Source organism: Peromyscus californicus, unplaced genomic scaffold (assembly GCF_007827085.1).
Source record: "Peromyscus californicus insignis strain IS unplaced genomic scaffold, ASM782708v3 Scaffold_15__1_contigs__length_86483966, whole genome shotgun sequence".
Taxonomy (NCBI): domain Eukaryota; kingdom Metazoa; phylum Chordata; class Mammalia; order Rodentia; family Cricetidae; genus Peromyscus; species Peromyscus californicus.
The window spans coordinates 63,008,115-63,024,574 of record NW_026294447.1 but is presented as its reverse complement, the minus strand read 5'-3'; the positions used below and the strand labels follow the sequence as shown (position 1 = coordinate 63,024,574).

At 41.9% G+C, this 16,460-nt stretch overlaps 1 gene segment (V, D, J or C); it reads left to right on the top strand.

Annotated features, from left to right (window-relative positions):
• The first annotated feature begins 9,714 nt into the window (after positions 1–9,714).
• On the top strand, positions 9,715–10,112 carry LOC128111019 (immunoglobulin heavy variable 3-11-like). The segment is given in 2 exon segments: positions 9,715–9,760; positions 9,862–10,112. Coding segments are annotated over 2 exon segments (297 nt in total).
• Positions 10,113–16,460: the final 6,348 nt, after the last annotated feature.

Genomic DNA, 16,460 nt, shown 5'->3' with positions numbered 1-16,460 from the left:
ACCGCATTATTTTCACTGACAATGCCAAAACTCCATCAATTGCCTTCAATAGTTCCTACAACATATGCTTTCTTCCATCTATGAAAACTTAAACTGTATCCCTTGAGGTGTTTCCAGCATACTCTATGGAATAACTACTATTGAGCTTGTGTTGCTCAGTGGTGCTCCAGGATTTTAAACCCTTCTCATGACTGAGACTTTGAACTCTTTAATCAATAGCTACTGTTTCCTTCCCATTAATTGTATGTCAAATGCCAATTTCCTCTTCACTGTTCTGTTTGGTTATGTTTATGCACATGTCAGTGATGTCTTAAGTCATTCCTGCTCTGGGTCCTATTGATTCTGATCAACATAAAGCCTCTGGGGATATTGAAAACATTAGGACTTATTTCCTTCTGCAAAGCTGAATGGCGCCTGTGCTAGTCACTTTTATGTCAACTTGACACAAGCTAGAGTCATCTAAGAGAGGGCTCTATTTTCTCAATTGAGAAAATGCCTCCATAACATCCAGCTGGAAAGCGTTTTCTTGATTAGTGATTGATATGAGAGGGCTCAGCCCATTGTGGGTTGTCCCACCTCTGGGCTGCTGGTCCTGAGTCTATAAGAAAACAGGCTGAGTAAGCCATAATAAACAAGCCAGTCAGTAGCACTCTTCCATGGCCTCTGCATCAGCTCTTGCCTCCAGGTTCCTGCCCTGTTTGAGTTCCTACCCTGTAGACAAATTTCTAAGCAGTCTTGTTAACTAAAGAACATGGAGCCAAATATAGGGGTGAAAGCCTTAGAGATCAGGGAAATAGTGAGAGCCACCAACCACCTTACTTCACCAGCTCTGTAGCCTCCAAAAAGAGAGAGCTATTTCCTGTCTACCCACACTTTTATTGCCTTTCTGTTCTGCCCTCTCATTGGATCTTAGCCCAGCTACCTCACTTCCTTGTCACTGCCTGTCTGTACAGACCTCCAGGTCTCTATGGTTGGTACTGGGATTAAAGGTGTATGTCACCATGCTTGGCTGTTCCCTAGTGTATCCTTGAAAACACAGAGACCCTGCCTGCCAAGTGATCAGATTAAGGGCTTGTGCTACCACTGCCTGACTTTTGTGTTAATGGCTTGCTGTTTCCTCTGATCTCCAGGCAAACTTTATTTATTAACATAAAAATAAAATATCACCACTTCTCTCCTTTTTTGTCTAATAAAAATAAAAAATAATAAAAAAGTTATAACTAATATAAGAAAACTATATACAATAAGTACAATAACTATATACAATATATACAGGCAATAAATACATCAACAATGTCTAGTCCATTTGCATTTGACAATTTCAGAGAAGATATTCCACTATCTATCCTATTTTGGTGAGTCCAAAATGTACCTAATTCACTTTCTATCCTAACTTGTATTACCAACAGAAAACTATCCTATAATATCTTTCAAACTTTTACATTTTTTACCTCCTTAGAGAGTTTATTTTTGAAATTTAGTAACAAAGAAAACTGTAACTACAACTATCTAATCTTCAACACCCTCAGAGACCCAAGAAAGAAATAATATTACCTAGTAAAACAGGAAGTACAAACAAGCGGCTTCCAAAAAAATGTGATTTGACAGAAACCGCCAGCTTCCTGGACAGTCACCCAAGGTTTCTATGCAACATTGGGGCATCATCTTCAGCCTACAGGCTTAGTGTATCTGACAGACTCATTTGTGAAGTAGGATGGATGTACACAAGGCCCACAGCTTGACCTCACATTTGGTGCGAGTATTCCATGTACCAGATAAACCTGAATTCCACCAGTGTCCTGTCATGATTCAGGATTTTAAATTCTGGGAATTGCTTGTGCTTTTGATATTTTCAATTTCACTGAACTCCATAGAATTCTTGATTTTCTTACATGTTCAAGATCCTGTGATGTATTCTCATTTCCCTTAGTTCTTCTTGCTACAGGGGGTCCATATCCACCCATGCTCCATCTTCCCTGTGGGCTGTTGAGGACACTAGCTGGATCCTCAGCATCCCATACCATCTCACTGATGGGACAAATTCATTCTTTATACACTAACCTGGCTTACAAGCATACTCAGGGCATGTGAGAATATCATGGGAAGAGGTGTGTGATGGGCCAACTGCAAATACTCACCATGTGGGGTGAGAATATTCCTCTTAGGTAGGCCTCTATAGTTGCAGAGGTAATGTCCTTGCCCTACCATACATCCTTACTTCATGTTTCATGAAGCCCTCATTATTTGACAGTTTGACTTGGGGTCAAGTCTTAAGAAAGCCCTTTCTAGTGAATCTGGTTTTGATTCTGCTTCTCAGGGTTTCAGCTTAGACACAAAACTTCAGGTTGTGATTGGTGCTATAGGGAACTGAGTAGCCAGGTAATACAGTACAGGGAAAACAGTGGAGGGCAGTGAAGGAATTAATGCTTCAAATCAGTATATGAGGAATAGTTTATTGGATATGCTACCTCTTGCTTCAACCCAGCACCCCTTGTTGGTTCTGAGGACCAGTCATGGAGTATTGTATCTAGGCTCACAGTGATGGCCCCTCATTTTCTCTTCCAAGTTACTATTTGGTCGTGTCCTCTGTCTACACAAAACTACGTTATGGGATGTAGCTAGAAAGTTTCTCATCGGGTCCTGCCAAGGCCCCACAGTCCCATAGCCCACTTATAAAATAATCACTCAGAAGCTTATATTAATTAAAACTGTTCAGCCATTAGCTCAGGCCTATCGCTGATTAGCTCTTACATTTAAATTAACCCATTTCTATAAATCTATACCTTGCCACATGGCTTGTGGCTTACTGGTATCTTTACATCTTGCTTCTCATGGCAGTGGCTGGCAGCATCTCCTGACTCAGCCTTCCTGTTCCCAGCATTCTCCTCTCTGCTTATCCCACCTATACTATACTTCCTGCCTGGCTACTGGCCAATCAGTGTTTTATTTATCAACCAAATCAGAGCAGCACATTTACAGCATACAGAGTAATATCCACAACAATGGGATGAACTGTTTCTTCCCATTGTATATGTAGGGATGGGGATGTGGCTCAGGAGTGGTGGAATCTAGTCTGAGTTTCAAGTAGCACTTTTGTACCATGTATCATGGCTCCATCCTATTTACTGAAGTTTGGCTAACAGTTACTGATGGACATAGCTTAGTGATGGGATGTCTCATATTTCTTACCTTTCAATGAGCCTCAAGCCCTGTGCATTATTTCCTGCTCAGTGTCAGGGCTGAGAGGGCTCCTTATGAGTAACCACTCATAAGGGAAGCCCCAAGTCTCCTCAAACAAACATATTATTTACCTTGCCATTGGTTATCCACCAGAAATAGATAAAAGATGATATGGCTAAAGACATTATTATATACAGTTTGGGGAATCAAGTTGAAAATGGCTTAATTTACAGGAAGGATACTGTCTGATACTGTCAACCCTCAGGCTTGTGGAGGTCATAGCTCCTAGAGAAGAACCTCCTTCAGTTGTTTTGCTAATTGGACATGCTGTATAACTATGTTCTAAACATTTATGTTTAAACACATAGTGCTAATCTCAGCTTTGGTCAGATAAGCTTCTTATGCAATGAGTGAGGCTTAATACTGAGACTCATAACTGTTCAAATTACTGAGAATTAGTGACTATGTTCTGCTGAGGGCCATGACAGTGTACAGCAAGTGACAACTAGTATTTGACAGGTTGACCCACCAGATGAATCACTCCCTGATGAGAGCCACACTTGGCAAAGCCATGGTGTTACCAACTGTAAATGGCTGGTTTGCCTCTGTCTGTAATTTTTCTCATGTGCCACTTCATTTCTTCCCTAAAATAACAGCTGTGGGGTTCCTTCCAGATTCCATTGGTAGTATGGTTTATATCTTTTGGGCACACTTGTAGTTCTGGGTGCTCAGGAGAATGATTGTTGCTTAAGCCGTGTAATTCTGATGAATAGAAATACTGCCAGAATATTTTTCTTAACTGACACAGGAAAGTAACAATACTCTCAGACTCAAAGACAGCTAATTTTAGACTTTAGAACAAATTCAGAATAGAGTAGCTGCTCCTGCAGAAAACACACAATCATAAATTCCAGGTGTTTATCACTGAATCAAGGTCAGACTTGAAGCAACTTTGGTAGACATATCCCCCTGCAGTAATTCTCTTTCTGCACACACCCCAACCACTCAAGCTTCAGCCTACTAACTGTTATTGTTAAGTCCTGAATTTCAATGTCACTTTCTGTCTGGGAAAAGAGCTATGTGCATGGCCAAACATTACTCACTGGCCAGTCAATGTGACCTTCCTAGCCTGAGAGTAACTGCGTGTTTCCTTACCTGTATCAGTTTGGCTCTGTCTCTGATTGTTTACTCAAGAAATGCTTTGTGACATTGAAATTTTAACTCATGTGTGTGGAGAATTTGGCTGGTGCTAAACTCATGTTTGGAGGTGGGGCTGTGCATAGCTGTGTAGAGGAGCTGTGGAAAAGAGCTGTGTGAAAGAGCAGCTGCTATGAAGGAGCAAGGATGTGAAGGAACAGTGAAAAGAGCTGTGCAGTGTGTGTGTGTGCACGTGCGTGCGTGCGTGCGTGCGTGTGCGTGCGTGTGTGTGTGTGTGTGTGTGTGTGTGTGTGTGTGTGTGTGTGTGGTGTACTGAAAGAGAGATGTAGCTGAGTGTGTAGAAAGACACAGAAGGCTTAGTTGTATAGGAAAGAAACGTGTACACAGGAGAGATATATGTGAAGGAAGAGATGTGGCTATACGGAAAGAGTTATATAAATGAGATGTGTAGCTGTGACTGTGTGGAGATTTGTAACTGTGTGGAGACAAGGAAAAGGAAGCTGTATAGAAAAGAGATGGAACAATGCAAAAGAGGTATGTAGCTATGTGGAGAATGTAACACTGTGGAATGTAACTATGTGGAGACAGATTTACAGAGAGAGGATTTTGTAAGATGAAGTAAAAGAGAAAGTTACCATCAGAAAAAGTGTTTCTTTATTTTCCCCTATCCTTCACTACCTTCATGGATATTTTTTTTTATGAGAACATATTTTAATATATCACCAAATACAGCCATGTATACCAAAAGAACTATGATGACTTTAACAAGAAAAATATAGTGAATGTAAACATGATCTATATTACCTCTAAGGTGTCTGCAGCAATCTAACTAGAAATAAATACACACCCCAATGCCCCCCACACATTATGTACAGGTTATATGAGCGGGGGTTATGAAACACATTGAAAGAATGAAGACACCACATTCACACAGGTTCTCATTTTACTCAGCTCAAATTCTTGATCCACAACTATTTCACACCTAACATTTTACACAGGAAGATCCTAAATCAAATCATTGCAGGGTTTTCTAAGTGTAAATTCATACAAGCAAGTCACTATGGTGCTTCCCATTTAATTGCAGAAAATTCTCAAGCTCTATCCACAACTATTTACACCGTGCTTAAGAACAAGAAGTAGGCAATAGGTGTTTCCAAACTTTCCCCATCTTACGGATGGAGAGACCTGAAGGCCACGTAGAGCATTAGGATTCAGTTATTTTTTAGTGATAGTGTTTGTGGCTCAAAGACAAGTCCCCACAGGCAGACTGGTTTGAATACTGCTGGCAGGGGAGACACCATGATCATGGATATTTTTACATACCCTGGAGGTGAGCTTGGAGCAGGCTCTCCAAAGGCTATCCATAATGTTCTCCCTATAGGACAACTATATCACCTGACTATACTGGAATTTCAAGGAACATTTGCCTTGGATTTTCTAGCTTTGTATTATAGGAAATAAATGTTGTTTATAAAACACAAATATTATAGTATTTCTTTGTACCATCTCAAAAGACTAGGAAAATGTTCCTGTGCATGGACATTTATCTCTTGCCCCAAACTGATAAGAATATCTTCACTGTGCAGAGAAAGCCCTGGATTGGCAGGAGTTGATACAGTTTAGGTCAAAGAGGTCTGTGGAAATGGTGAAATAATGGTCATGCAAAAACTCTGAGACAAGGTTAGAAATCACAGGCATCCTTGAATTTCATTGTCTTCTTTCTACTCTCACTGAATCAGGTCAAGCCTGGTTGTCTGGGATGACCCTCCTATCTCATTGAGAGATAGTGGAATCCCTCAATCTTGTCTGAAATGCATGAACAGTAAAACCACATAAATGTTTGGTGAATCCCTGGTGTTTTAGGCTAGGTGACATACAGTGGTGAGTAGGTAAAGACAGTAGGAAGGAGCACCTGGTCCCCAAATATAGAGCATTGAATATCCCCCAAATTTGGAAATTGTCCTAGTTTGTTATCTATTGATATGAACAACACAAGGACCAAAAGCAACATGGAAGTGAAATTCTTTCTTTCTTCTTACAACTTATCACGTGGGAAAACCAGGACATGAAAAAAAAAAACTGTACAGACAGGATCCTCCTGTGAAATAGAAAAGAAGTCCCAATAGTATGGAGATTCCCTTTAAATTCTCTCAAGTATGTTCTATGATTATATTTATAGAAATAATTGAAAGAAATCAATTGCTATGAAAGCAATCTCATTTTTCTTCTCTTTGATGTAGGTCACAGGATAACACATAGATCATGGAAAAGAGAAAAGAGAAGTAATTCTTTCTTGGGTAGAAGTATTCCTATCCTCTAATCATTTATTGAGATACTTCATTTTGGACAGTTCATATGAGCAGAAGAAGTTGCATAAATTCAACATCTCTAATTTCCAAAGAAATGGCAATTCAGTCCTAAGTGATAAATTGTTCTCCTGGCCTTTTCCCTTTGGAAAGAGGTTGACTGAATTTTTCTAATAGAAACTGATTCTCCTGGTCTATTTGTTTTCTAAACTCATGGATGGTTTGTCTCCGCCTTCCTGACCACAAGGCCTTTGTCTTCTAGGGTTGGGTTTTATTTTATGCAGCATCATTGTTTGCCATGTCTTGAAAATCATCAGATACATAGTAAATCTTAATTAAATATGATTCTAATAGATAAAGGAAACAAAAAATGTATGATTATTGCTTTCCTCACCCTCCAAGTCTCCTACAACTGTCCCATAGGCCTGGGTGCCCAGTGAACACCCCTGCTCCTTCTCAGCACACTTACCAACACAGAATCCCTAAATCCCCATCCATTGTCCAACCAGTAGCCTGTATTTCTTCTCCTGGTCCCTCTTTATTCATCCCTCCCCAAATCACACCCATGGATTATCAGTGGTGCTCCACTTGTCCACTAAACCAGGACACCATATGATGGACAACCTTGCATCTTTAACTCCCAGCACATCTCCCCTAAGGGATCTGCTGAAGCCCCCACCTGCCACTGCCCCAATATTCCATGCCTCTTCTCTTGGGTCCTCTCTGTTAAGAGTCCCTATAGTTATGTTTTCACCACTCAGGGACCATTAAGTTTTCCCATGTAACCAGAAAATCCAAATAGTAAATTTACACCTCTTCCTGGACCCTGTCAACATCTCCAAACCATCTATAAGCCTATCCTTTACCCTGCACCACTTCTGTTAGTTCATCTACGTTACAGATGTCCAACGGCCTGCCTTCTACTGGACAGATGCCCCTAGATGCCTAAGAAAACCCATGGAGTGAATCTTGATACTGCTTACGATTCCCTGGGCACATCCAGAAGGACCACCTACCATATCAATTACGTGTGTCCTCTCTCTCTCTCTCTCTCTCTCTCTCTCTCTCTCTCTCTCTCTCTCTCTCTCTCTCTCTCTCTCTCTCCCTCTCCCTGTCTCTGTCTCTCTCTGTCTCTATCTCTCTGTCTCTCTCTGTCCTCTGTCTGTCTCTGTCTCTCGCTCTCTGTCTCCTCTCTCTGTCTCTCTCTGTCTCTGTTACTCTCTGTCTCTCTATCTATCTTTCTATCTATCTATCTATCTCTATCTCTTTCCTGCCCCTGGATGTATGTGTTTGTGCTGGTACCATGCTGGTTTTATTATTTTGATACTGCAGTATAGAACTTTAAATAAAGTATAGTAAAAAAAAACCTTCATCACCATCCCAGTTTCTGGTGTCACCTTGTGTACCTGTTTTTATCATATTTGGTAGAGTCTTCCTTAAGCATTTTCTATGGTGACTTTTTTACTTTAAACCAGCCATTCCATAGGTACAATTTTTTCTTCATTTTAAAGAACTGTGAACTCTACATGTATGAATTTAAATAAGATGGTATTTCTACCATATTTCCCTGTGAACTGAACCCATATCTTCCCCCACAAAGGCCTCCCACAACTTCATGACATTCTTAAGACTAGTTAATGCTGTCCATTTGTGGATGTGTGTGGAGCCAAACAATGCAACCCTACCAATGACCAAAGTCTCAAAAAGGAAGGATTCTCCCGCTCCACTAACTATCTGCATCCAACAGCTCCTCACTAAGAGGTAAGGCCTGGAATTAATCTACACTAGGGATTTGTTCTTGGTACAGTTTACACAGGGGACAACAGCCATGATGAGATCATGAATAGGAGAACCATGTTATGTCCAGTACAGAATTTCACAGCACTCTTCCTCATGCTCCACCTCTTACATTCTTTCTGCCTCCTCTTCTTCAGTGTTCTCTGAGACTTGGAAGAACATGAATGGAACTGGAAATCAATTTGCCAAACAATATAACAATATATAAATAAAACAATATAACAAACATATATCAGATAGGTTTTTGTTATATAAAGTACCTAGATCGTGTGTTAGGTGTTCTGGCTTCTGTTTTGTAGGTTTTGGAGATAGAACAGGAGCCCTAGGAAGGGAAGCCATCTTAAGTGAGGGGCACTGGGAACTTGCCCAGGGTAGTGCTGGACTGGGAAAGCAAAAGTGGGGTGTGGGGAGAGAATGAGAATGAGTAGGAAGGAAACAAGAGAACTGGTTAAATGAGAACAATGTCATTCTAAACATTAATTAAAAGCCCCAGGTATGCTAATTATATTAATTGGGGAATGAAAACTTTCCTAACACAACAGAAGACAATCATGTGTTGCCTGGTGTAAAGATGGAAGAAGATAATGGAAACTGGGAGTTTAAAGGAATCACAGAGAGAATTTCAGGGTGCAGAACAAGTGAGTTTGCTGCAGATAGGAATGTCTCCATAGAAACCACGAGGCAGTAGAGAGGCAGTGACAAGGGATGTCTCATCTATAGTCCTCTTATGTCCTGATGACAGCATTGTCACATAAATATATGAAATTCTGATAATTCCAAAGTGTTCTTGTCACAAGCAAGGAGCTCTGCTAACCTCTCCAGGCAGGTGTGACCCTGTCCAAGATCCACGTATGGGAGAAGCCATGTCCAGCTCAGACAGTGGGAAAGACTGAGCACCTAGGTAGAAACACACCTGTGTGTGGTTCTTTTAATTTCACCAAGAAGACATGACAGTGTAGAAACACAGCATGTTCTGAGCACCTGCACAAAGATAGCTAAATGAAGTAAGGAAAGGATCCATAGAGAACTAGAACACTGTGACTATTTCTATATCTGTCATCAATGTCTTTGATGACTTATATCTGCTCTGAGCACTGCCTTCCTTCCTGGGTTAATCCCAGTGCTTGCTATAGTTAGACAATATGCAAATCAGGCTTCTCTGTGCTCATGAAAACCAGCCCTGCCCTGACCCTGCAGCTCAGGCAGAGGAGCCCAGCCCTGGATTCCCAAGTCCTCCCACTCAGTGATTAGCACTGAACACAGAACACTCACCATGGACTTAAGGCTCAGATGGTGTTTCCTTGTCATTATCTTAAAAGGTAATTAGTAGAGAAAAGATGTTGTGTGCTGTGTGGACATGAAAAAAGAGAAAATTTGCCTTCTGTGACAGTTTTCTGACCAGAATTCTCTGTGTTTTCAGGTGCCCAGTGTGAGGTACAGCTGGTGGAGTCTGGGGGAGGCTTAGTGCAGCCTGGAAAATCTCCAAAACTCTCCTGTGCAGCCTCTGGATTCACCTTGAGTAGCTATTACAGGGCCTGGGTCCGCCAGGCTCCAGGAAAGGGACTGGAGTGGGTGGCATACATTAGTGATGATAGTAGTTACATCAAATATGCCGATGCTGTGAAGGGCCGATTCACCATCTCCAGGGAGAATGCCAAGAACACCTTGTAACTGCAAATGAACAGTCTGAGGCCTGAGGACACAGCCATGTATTACTGTACCAGAGTCACAGTGATAGAATACTACTGTGAGCTCAGACACAAACCTCCCTGCAGGGTGATCAGGACCAGCAGGGGGCGCTAGGTTCACACAAAAATCTGGACCTTGGAAGAGCCTGTTCAGAGAGGCATAGAGGGCTGGACTCCTCTGTGTCTCGGCTGCCTCTTGTAACCCTCTCAAGGATTCTCTTTACAGGTATAGTCTGTAGTAATCCTGGAAGTGTCAAAATTTGTTATTCAAATTTCTGTTTTCCACTGTGATGTGCTGTGATATTATATTGCATTCCTCTCTCATTGTTTCTCTCTCTTCTCTTCTCTCCTCTCTCTCGCTCTCGCTCTCGCTCTCGCTCTGTGTATGTGTGTGTGTGTGTGTGTGTGTGTGTGTGTGTGTGTGTGTTCCTGTACATGTGTGCATGAGTATATTTCTGTGCATGTCGATATGAAATGTTTCTCTGGCAGCCTACACTGAATTTTGAGACAAAATGTTTCACATGTCCCAGATCTCACCAACTAGCTATACTGGTTGGCCAGTGTTCTACATTGATGACATTGTCTCCAAATCTCAGAGGTGGAGTACTTGTTGGCTACCACATGCAGCTTTCTGTAGTTATTGAGAACTAGAAGTATGGATTCCACTCAAGAATTCGTGTGTGGTGAGAACTTGAACCACAGAGCTATCTCCACAGCTTTATTATGGGTTACTTTTAAAAATATATGATATATTCTGATCTGAACAAAATGCAAAGCATCACAAAGGGAAGAAGTGATTCCCTCAGCTCCTGTAAAAGCCAAAGGGACTCGAAATTGTGGAGCACTAACTCAGGGTAGAGTCTCAATATTTACCATGGTGAGAGCACTGTGTGGGATTCAAGTTAGAGTCAATAAGGAAATAAGGCAGGGTCAGAGACCCACGAACCCTGATGACCTTCACTCTCTCCTTAATCATCACAAGATAAGTGCACATCAGACACAGGTGAGGAACTGGTAAGAAAATGTGTGTGAAGTCCCATCCTTGAGACTCTGAGGACAATGCAGCAGTGACACCCACTGAGCTTCAGCAGCTGCAGGAAGCTCATAATCCACTCAATGAGTAACATGTCTTTAGTTTTCTTCTTTAATATTTATTTGTTATGTTTTTACTCATATAATTTCCCTGAATTTAATGAGCCTAAGGAATTTTCTTTTAACATGCTCATCCATTTTCTTTCCTCCAGAATCCTTCCTACGGCTTATAAACACCCTTCCCCAGAAAACATGATATGTAGTCCTTGTACCAAAATCCAAGACTGGGTTCCTTATCTGAAGCTCGGTGAACTCAAGTTTGGATCCTATGGGAACCTGGAAATAATGATTCCTCACTGACCTTTTGGGATCCTATGGATGGTATCACTATGAAAGAACAGGTAAGTATTGGAAACCAGGGAATGTTATTTTTTTCAGTGATAGTATGATGACACGTGAGATCTAGGCGTGCTCAGATTCCCTCAAACTTGTCTCACCTGTGCTGATGTTATAACAGAGGCTGGGATGCTATGCTCTCCTATGAGCTCTGGGGAAATGGCAGAAAAGGGGCTGGGTACTCATAAGTTCAGCCATTAGACGGAGCATCTGGAAACTGCAGAGAGGAATCAAGGCGGCTTCTGCAAAGCAATTTCGTCTTCTCTGTCCTGCCCTTCCATCACCAGGTCCATATACTTACATGAGGACTATGTTCCTGACTAAGAGGAAGCTGAGACTGTTAGCATCGTGCCCACAACAGATCAACAGCCACAACTGTACTGGTGAATGGCTCAGTCACTGGAAATGTGGACCAGCCAGGCTGATGCCTGAGATTGGCCATTGTGATTGCCTCTTATTTCCAAAGAACCTTGGATAATTTCTTTTAAAATCTTTGTTCTGAGATGCATTCTGAGATCCATGCACCACAGTTCTTGTATTTCCTTTATGATTACAAAGTAGATGGGAATCCTCAGAGGGAGAATAGAGAGGAAGCTGAGAGCACTGGATGGAAGGTTGCTACTCTAAAATAAATGAAGAGAGGAGTTAAACATTACTAATTTCCCATGTTTCCAGACATGTCCAATAATGAGGCTGAGTTGTCCATAAAGCACAGGTTCTCATCACAGACACCATCTCTTTGTCTTGATTCTGTCACCCCTGAGCCAAATTGTTGGTGAAAGGTGTTCCAGAATTTGTGGCTTTCACAAATGAGTACCTCAGTGATGCTTCCTAGGGGTCAACTAAGGCCCCTGAGACACTTTTCACATTGTCCTATTTGTAGATAGAAGAATCATCAACATTGTTTCATATCACAAGAGTCTATGAAATATATATACTTCACCTAAGTGAACAGCCCAAGAATTTATGTTGCTGGTTTACAGATCTATGAGTGATGAACTATATTGTATAGTTTTCCTTGCTCCTTAGTGTCTTCTGTATACCCAAAGATGTATAGCCAAGGACAGATGCATGGGTGTGATGAAGAAGGAGCTTTCTGATGTGGCCACACTCTGAGGTCATGTGCTCCCCAACTTGTATCATAGGATTCTACAGCTCTGAGAACAGAAGGCTCAATACCATGTTAGCCAAACAGCATGGGAATGTTTGATGTTGATATTTTTCTTTTTTTTTTAAAGATTTATTTATTATGTATACAGAAGAGGGTGCCATCTCATTACAGATGGTTGTGAGCCACCATGTGGGTGCTGGGAATTGAACTCAGGACCTCTGGAAGAACAGTCGGTGCTCTTAACCTCTGAGCCATCTCTCCAGCCCGATGTTGATATTTTTCAAGGGGCGATTTGAAACATCAAAATCATGGGAAAGAATGCAAGAATGCCTGTGACCTCCCTCTGCTGGGAAAGCTGTGAATGTGTTGCTCTGATTGATTGATTGATTGATTGATTGATAAATAAATCACTGATTGGTCAGTAGCCAGGCAGAAAGTATAGTGTAGGTGGGATAAGGAGAGAGGAGAATTCTGGGAGGTGGAAGGCTGAGTCAGGAGATGCTGCCAGTTGCCGCCATGAGGAGCAGGATGTGAAATACCGGTAAGCCATGAGCCACATGGCAAAGTATAAATTTACAGAAGTGGGTTAATTAGATATAAGAACTAGATAGCAAGAAGCCTGAGCCACACGGCCATTCAGTTTATATATAATATAAGCATCTGTGTGTTATTCTGGTTCTGAGCAGTTGCAGGATTGGCAGGTGAGAGAGATTTGTCCTGACTGTGGGCCAGGCAGGACCAGGAGATAACCCTAGGTACATACTTCAGTTTCTAGAAAAGAGTTACAGAAGATGATGCTCCCATGCCTCAGACATTCTTCTAAAGAAAACTAACATTGTTGTGCTTTACATAAACATAAACATGATTGTCTAAGACCCAGGCTTCTTTGCTGAACTGCAAACATGTAACTCTGTTAGCTAACAAGCTATAAGGATGTGAATGAGACTTGGGATGTGGGAGTGTTGAATATTTGCAGGACACAACCACATTACAGGTTAGGAATTCTTGAATTCTGTCACTCCTATAGTGCCCAGCATGATTGTGAGATCTGCCCTGAGCATAGCCTCCCTTTTGAGCCCACATCAGGAGAACATACATAGATGGAAAATATGCACATAGGACTTCATTCTGCTCAGGCAAACCAGTCCAAACTGGACCTGCATCTCCAGCAGAGGACCCCAATGTGGGATTCCCAGGTCTGCACATTCAATGATAAACACTGAACAAAGACCACTCACCATGGAATTGGGACTGAGCTGGGTTTTCCTTGTTGCTTATTTAAAAGGCAATTTACAACAAAGATATGGGTGAGAGGGAAGGTAGACATGTGTGAGAGTTTTCTGACCAGAATCCTCAGTGTCTGCAGGTGTCCAGGGAGAGGTCCAGCTGGTGGAGTCTGCAGGAGGATTGTTGCAGGCTTGGGTAACTCAATAACTCCCGTGTACCACCTGGATTCACTTTCCATGATTACTACATGAACTACATCTGCCAGGCTCCAGGGAAGGGGCTGGAGAGGATCTCATACATGTGAGACTGGTATTTCAATAAAACATCCAAATTATGTCAAGGACCAATTGACCATCTCCATACATAATTCAAAGAATACTCTGTACCTCATTATGGATATGAGGTACATATGAAAGTCTATGTTACAATCAAGTTTTACTGTGTCAAAAATGCACATGAGGAGACATGCTAGACACAGCCTCCCTGCAGGTTGTCCTCATGAACTTCAGGAGCCGTGAGAAAGCAGCGAGTTCAGAGTCTCCCTGAGCAGGAGCAGAAGTACATGAATGGCTGCAATCCCTGTGTCTGGGCTGCCTCTGCACATCACAGAGACTTTCCAGAAAATCTCTCCACACGTGTGCTGTGTAGGCATATTTGAACTGTTCAAATATAAAACAGTATTTTCTACTCTGATGGACACATTTAAATATAGGGTGTACTCTGACCCAGTCCAGATGAAGACCATCACACCAGTAAGAAGTGACTCTACTGTGAGCACCAACATTAGATTCTGAAATAATTTAGGAACTCTGAAAAGTGGGTTCTCCTAGACTCAGGACAGAGCCTCAGTTGGGTTTCATGGTTGAAACAGTATAGGATTCAAGTTAAACAGAAAAGTCATGCATGGTCAGTGATCCATGAGTCCTGGAAAGCTTCACACCCACCATAGTCCTCACACAATGTGTACACAGCAGAACAAACACTGACCAAGTGGTCTAGCTTGTCATGGGATGTGTGGAACGCCATTGATCCTGGGAAGTCTCCTGCATGCAGACTAGGAGAACAATGCAGCTGGTGACATACCTGAGCCTCAGGAGTCTGTCCTACTCAGCAGGTAAGGTGACTTTGTGCCTCACCTCCCTTTCTAAGAAAGCTGTTGGATCACTCTGCTGGTTGGAGTTTATAGGATCTTCTGTGATGCTGGGAGCTGCCATGTGTGAGCATCATTTTTCTTTTCATCTTTCCTTTTATGTATTTATTTGTGCTTTTTCAGTACAGATCATTGAATTCGCCAGCACTGAAGAGTTTTCCTTTTAACATAGATTCATTCTTTCCCTTAGGCTTTCTTCCTCACACCCCTTCACTTTGTATCTGTTCCCATGAGGATGAGGTAGGTGTGTGGTCTCCATGTGGACATTACAGGCTCAGGTCCTTAATATGATCACTTAAATCATATTTTAAATAAAATACCCACATTATTCATGTCTTTGCTAAAGGGGATGGATCTTCTCAAAAGCAAAAATAATGCATTTCAGATATGTGTCCCTTTGTAACAAAAAAAAAGGAAAGTGGGAAGGAAGGAAGTGAGGAAGAAAGGAAGGAAGGAAGGCAGGAAGGAAGGAAGGAAAGAAAGAAGAAAGGAAAGAAGAAACAAAAAAATCCAGGCTTGCTTCATTTAGAAAAATACAGAGATGAGAGAAGCTATGAGTGTCCAAAGAAAGACTGACAGTCTGGAGCAACAGGAAGAAAATGCGAGGAACATTCCTGAGTCTGTGTTCCTCTGGGAGTTCTAGGAAGTGGTTAAAAGAATTGTCCTCAATTTAGAATGGCCATAAGGGAGCCTGTCCCCAGAACTGGACCTTCCCAGTACTTCTGAGGAGCTCAGACTCCATGAAAATTGGAGGATGTGTTCAACACAAGCAGTTACACAGTTAGTTACACACTTTTTTCTTTAAAAAAAGCAGTAAGATGGGGATGACTGCAGCCTTCATGGATACGGTCAAGATTTAAAGGACTTCAATTTGTGAGGGAAGGAAGCCACTGCTGGTGAAGCAACTGCCCATCAGAGTATTGGAGTAGGAGGCCTTTAATGTTCCACAGTGATGGACTTTTTTTTTTATTTTGCAATACAATTCAGTTCTACATATCAGCCACGGATTCCCTTGTTCTCCCCCCTCCCGTCCCCCTCACCTTCGCTCCAGCCCCCCCCATTCCCATCTCCTCCAGGGCAAAGCCTTCCCCACAGACTGAGTTCAAACTGGTAGACTCAGTCCAGGTAGGTATGTTGAAAACTTTTCTTCATCATTTTTTTTTGAAAATTCATTTACAGTGGCAATGTGTCTTGGCCACGTCCTCACTCAGCACTTTCCCTCCAATTCCCCCACTGCCAGCCCTCTCAACTTCATGTCCTCTTTTCATAACACAATAAACCCAATTAGTGTCACCCATGTGATTGTGGGGAGTCTAGTTACCCAATGTTCAAAGGCAACCAACCAGGAGCCACATCCACAAATAAATGACTCCCCCATCATTTTATGTATCTATATCCCTCAGCAGCCATCATTG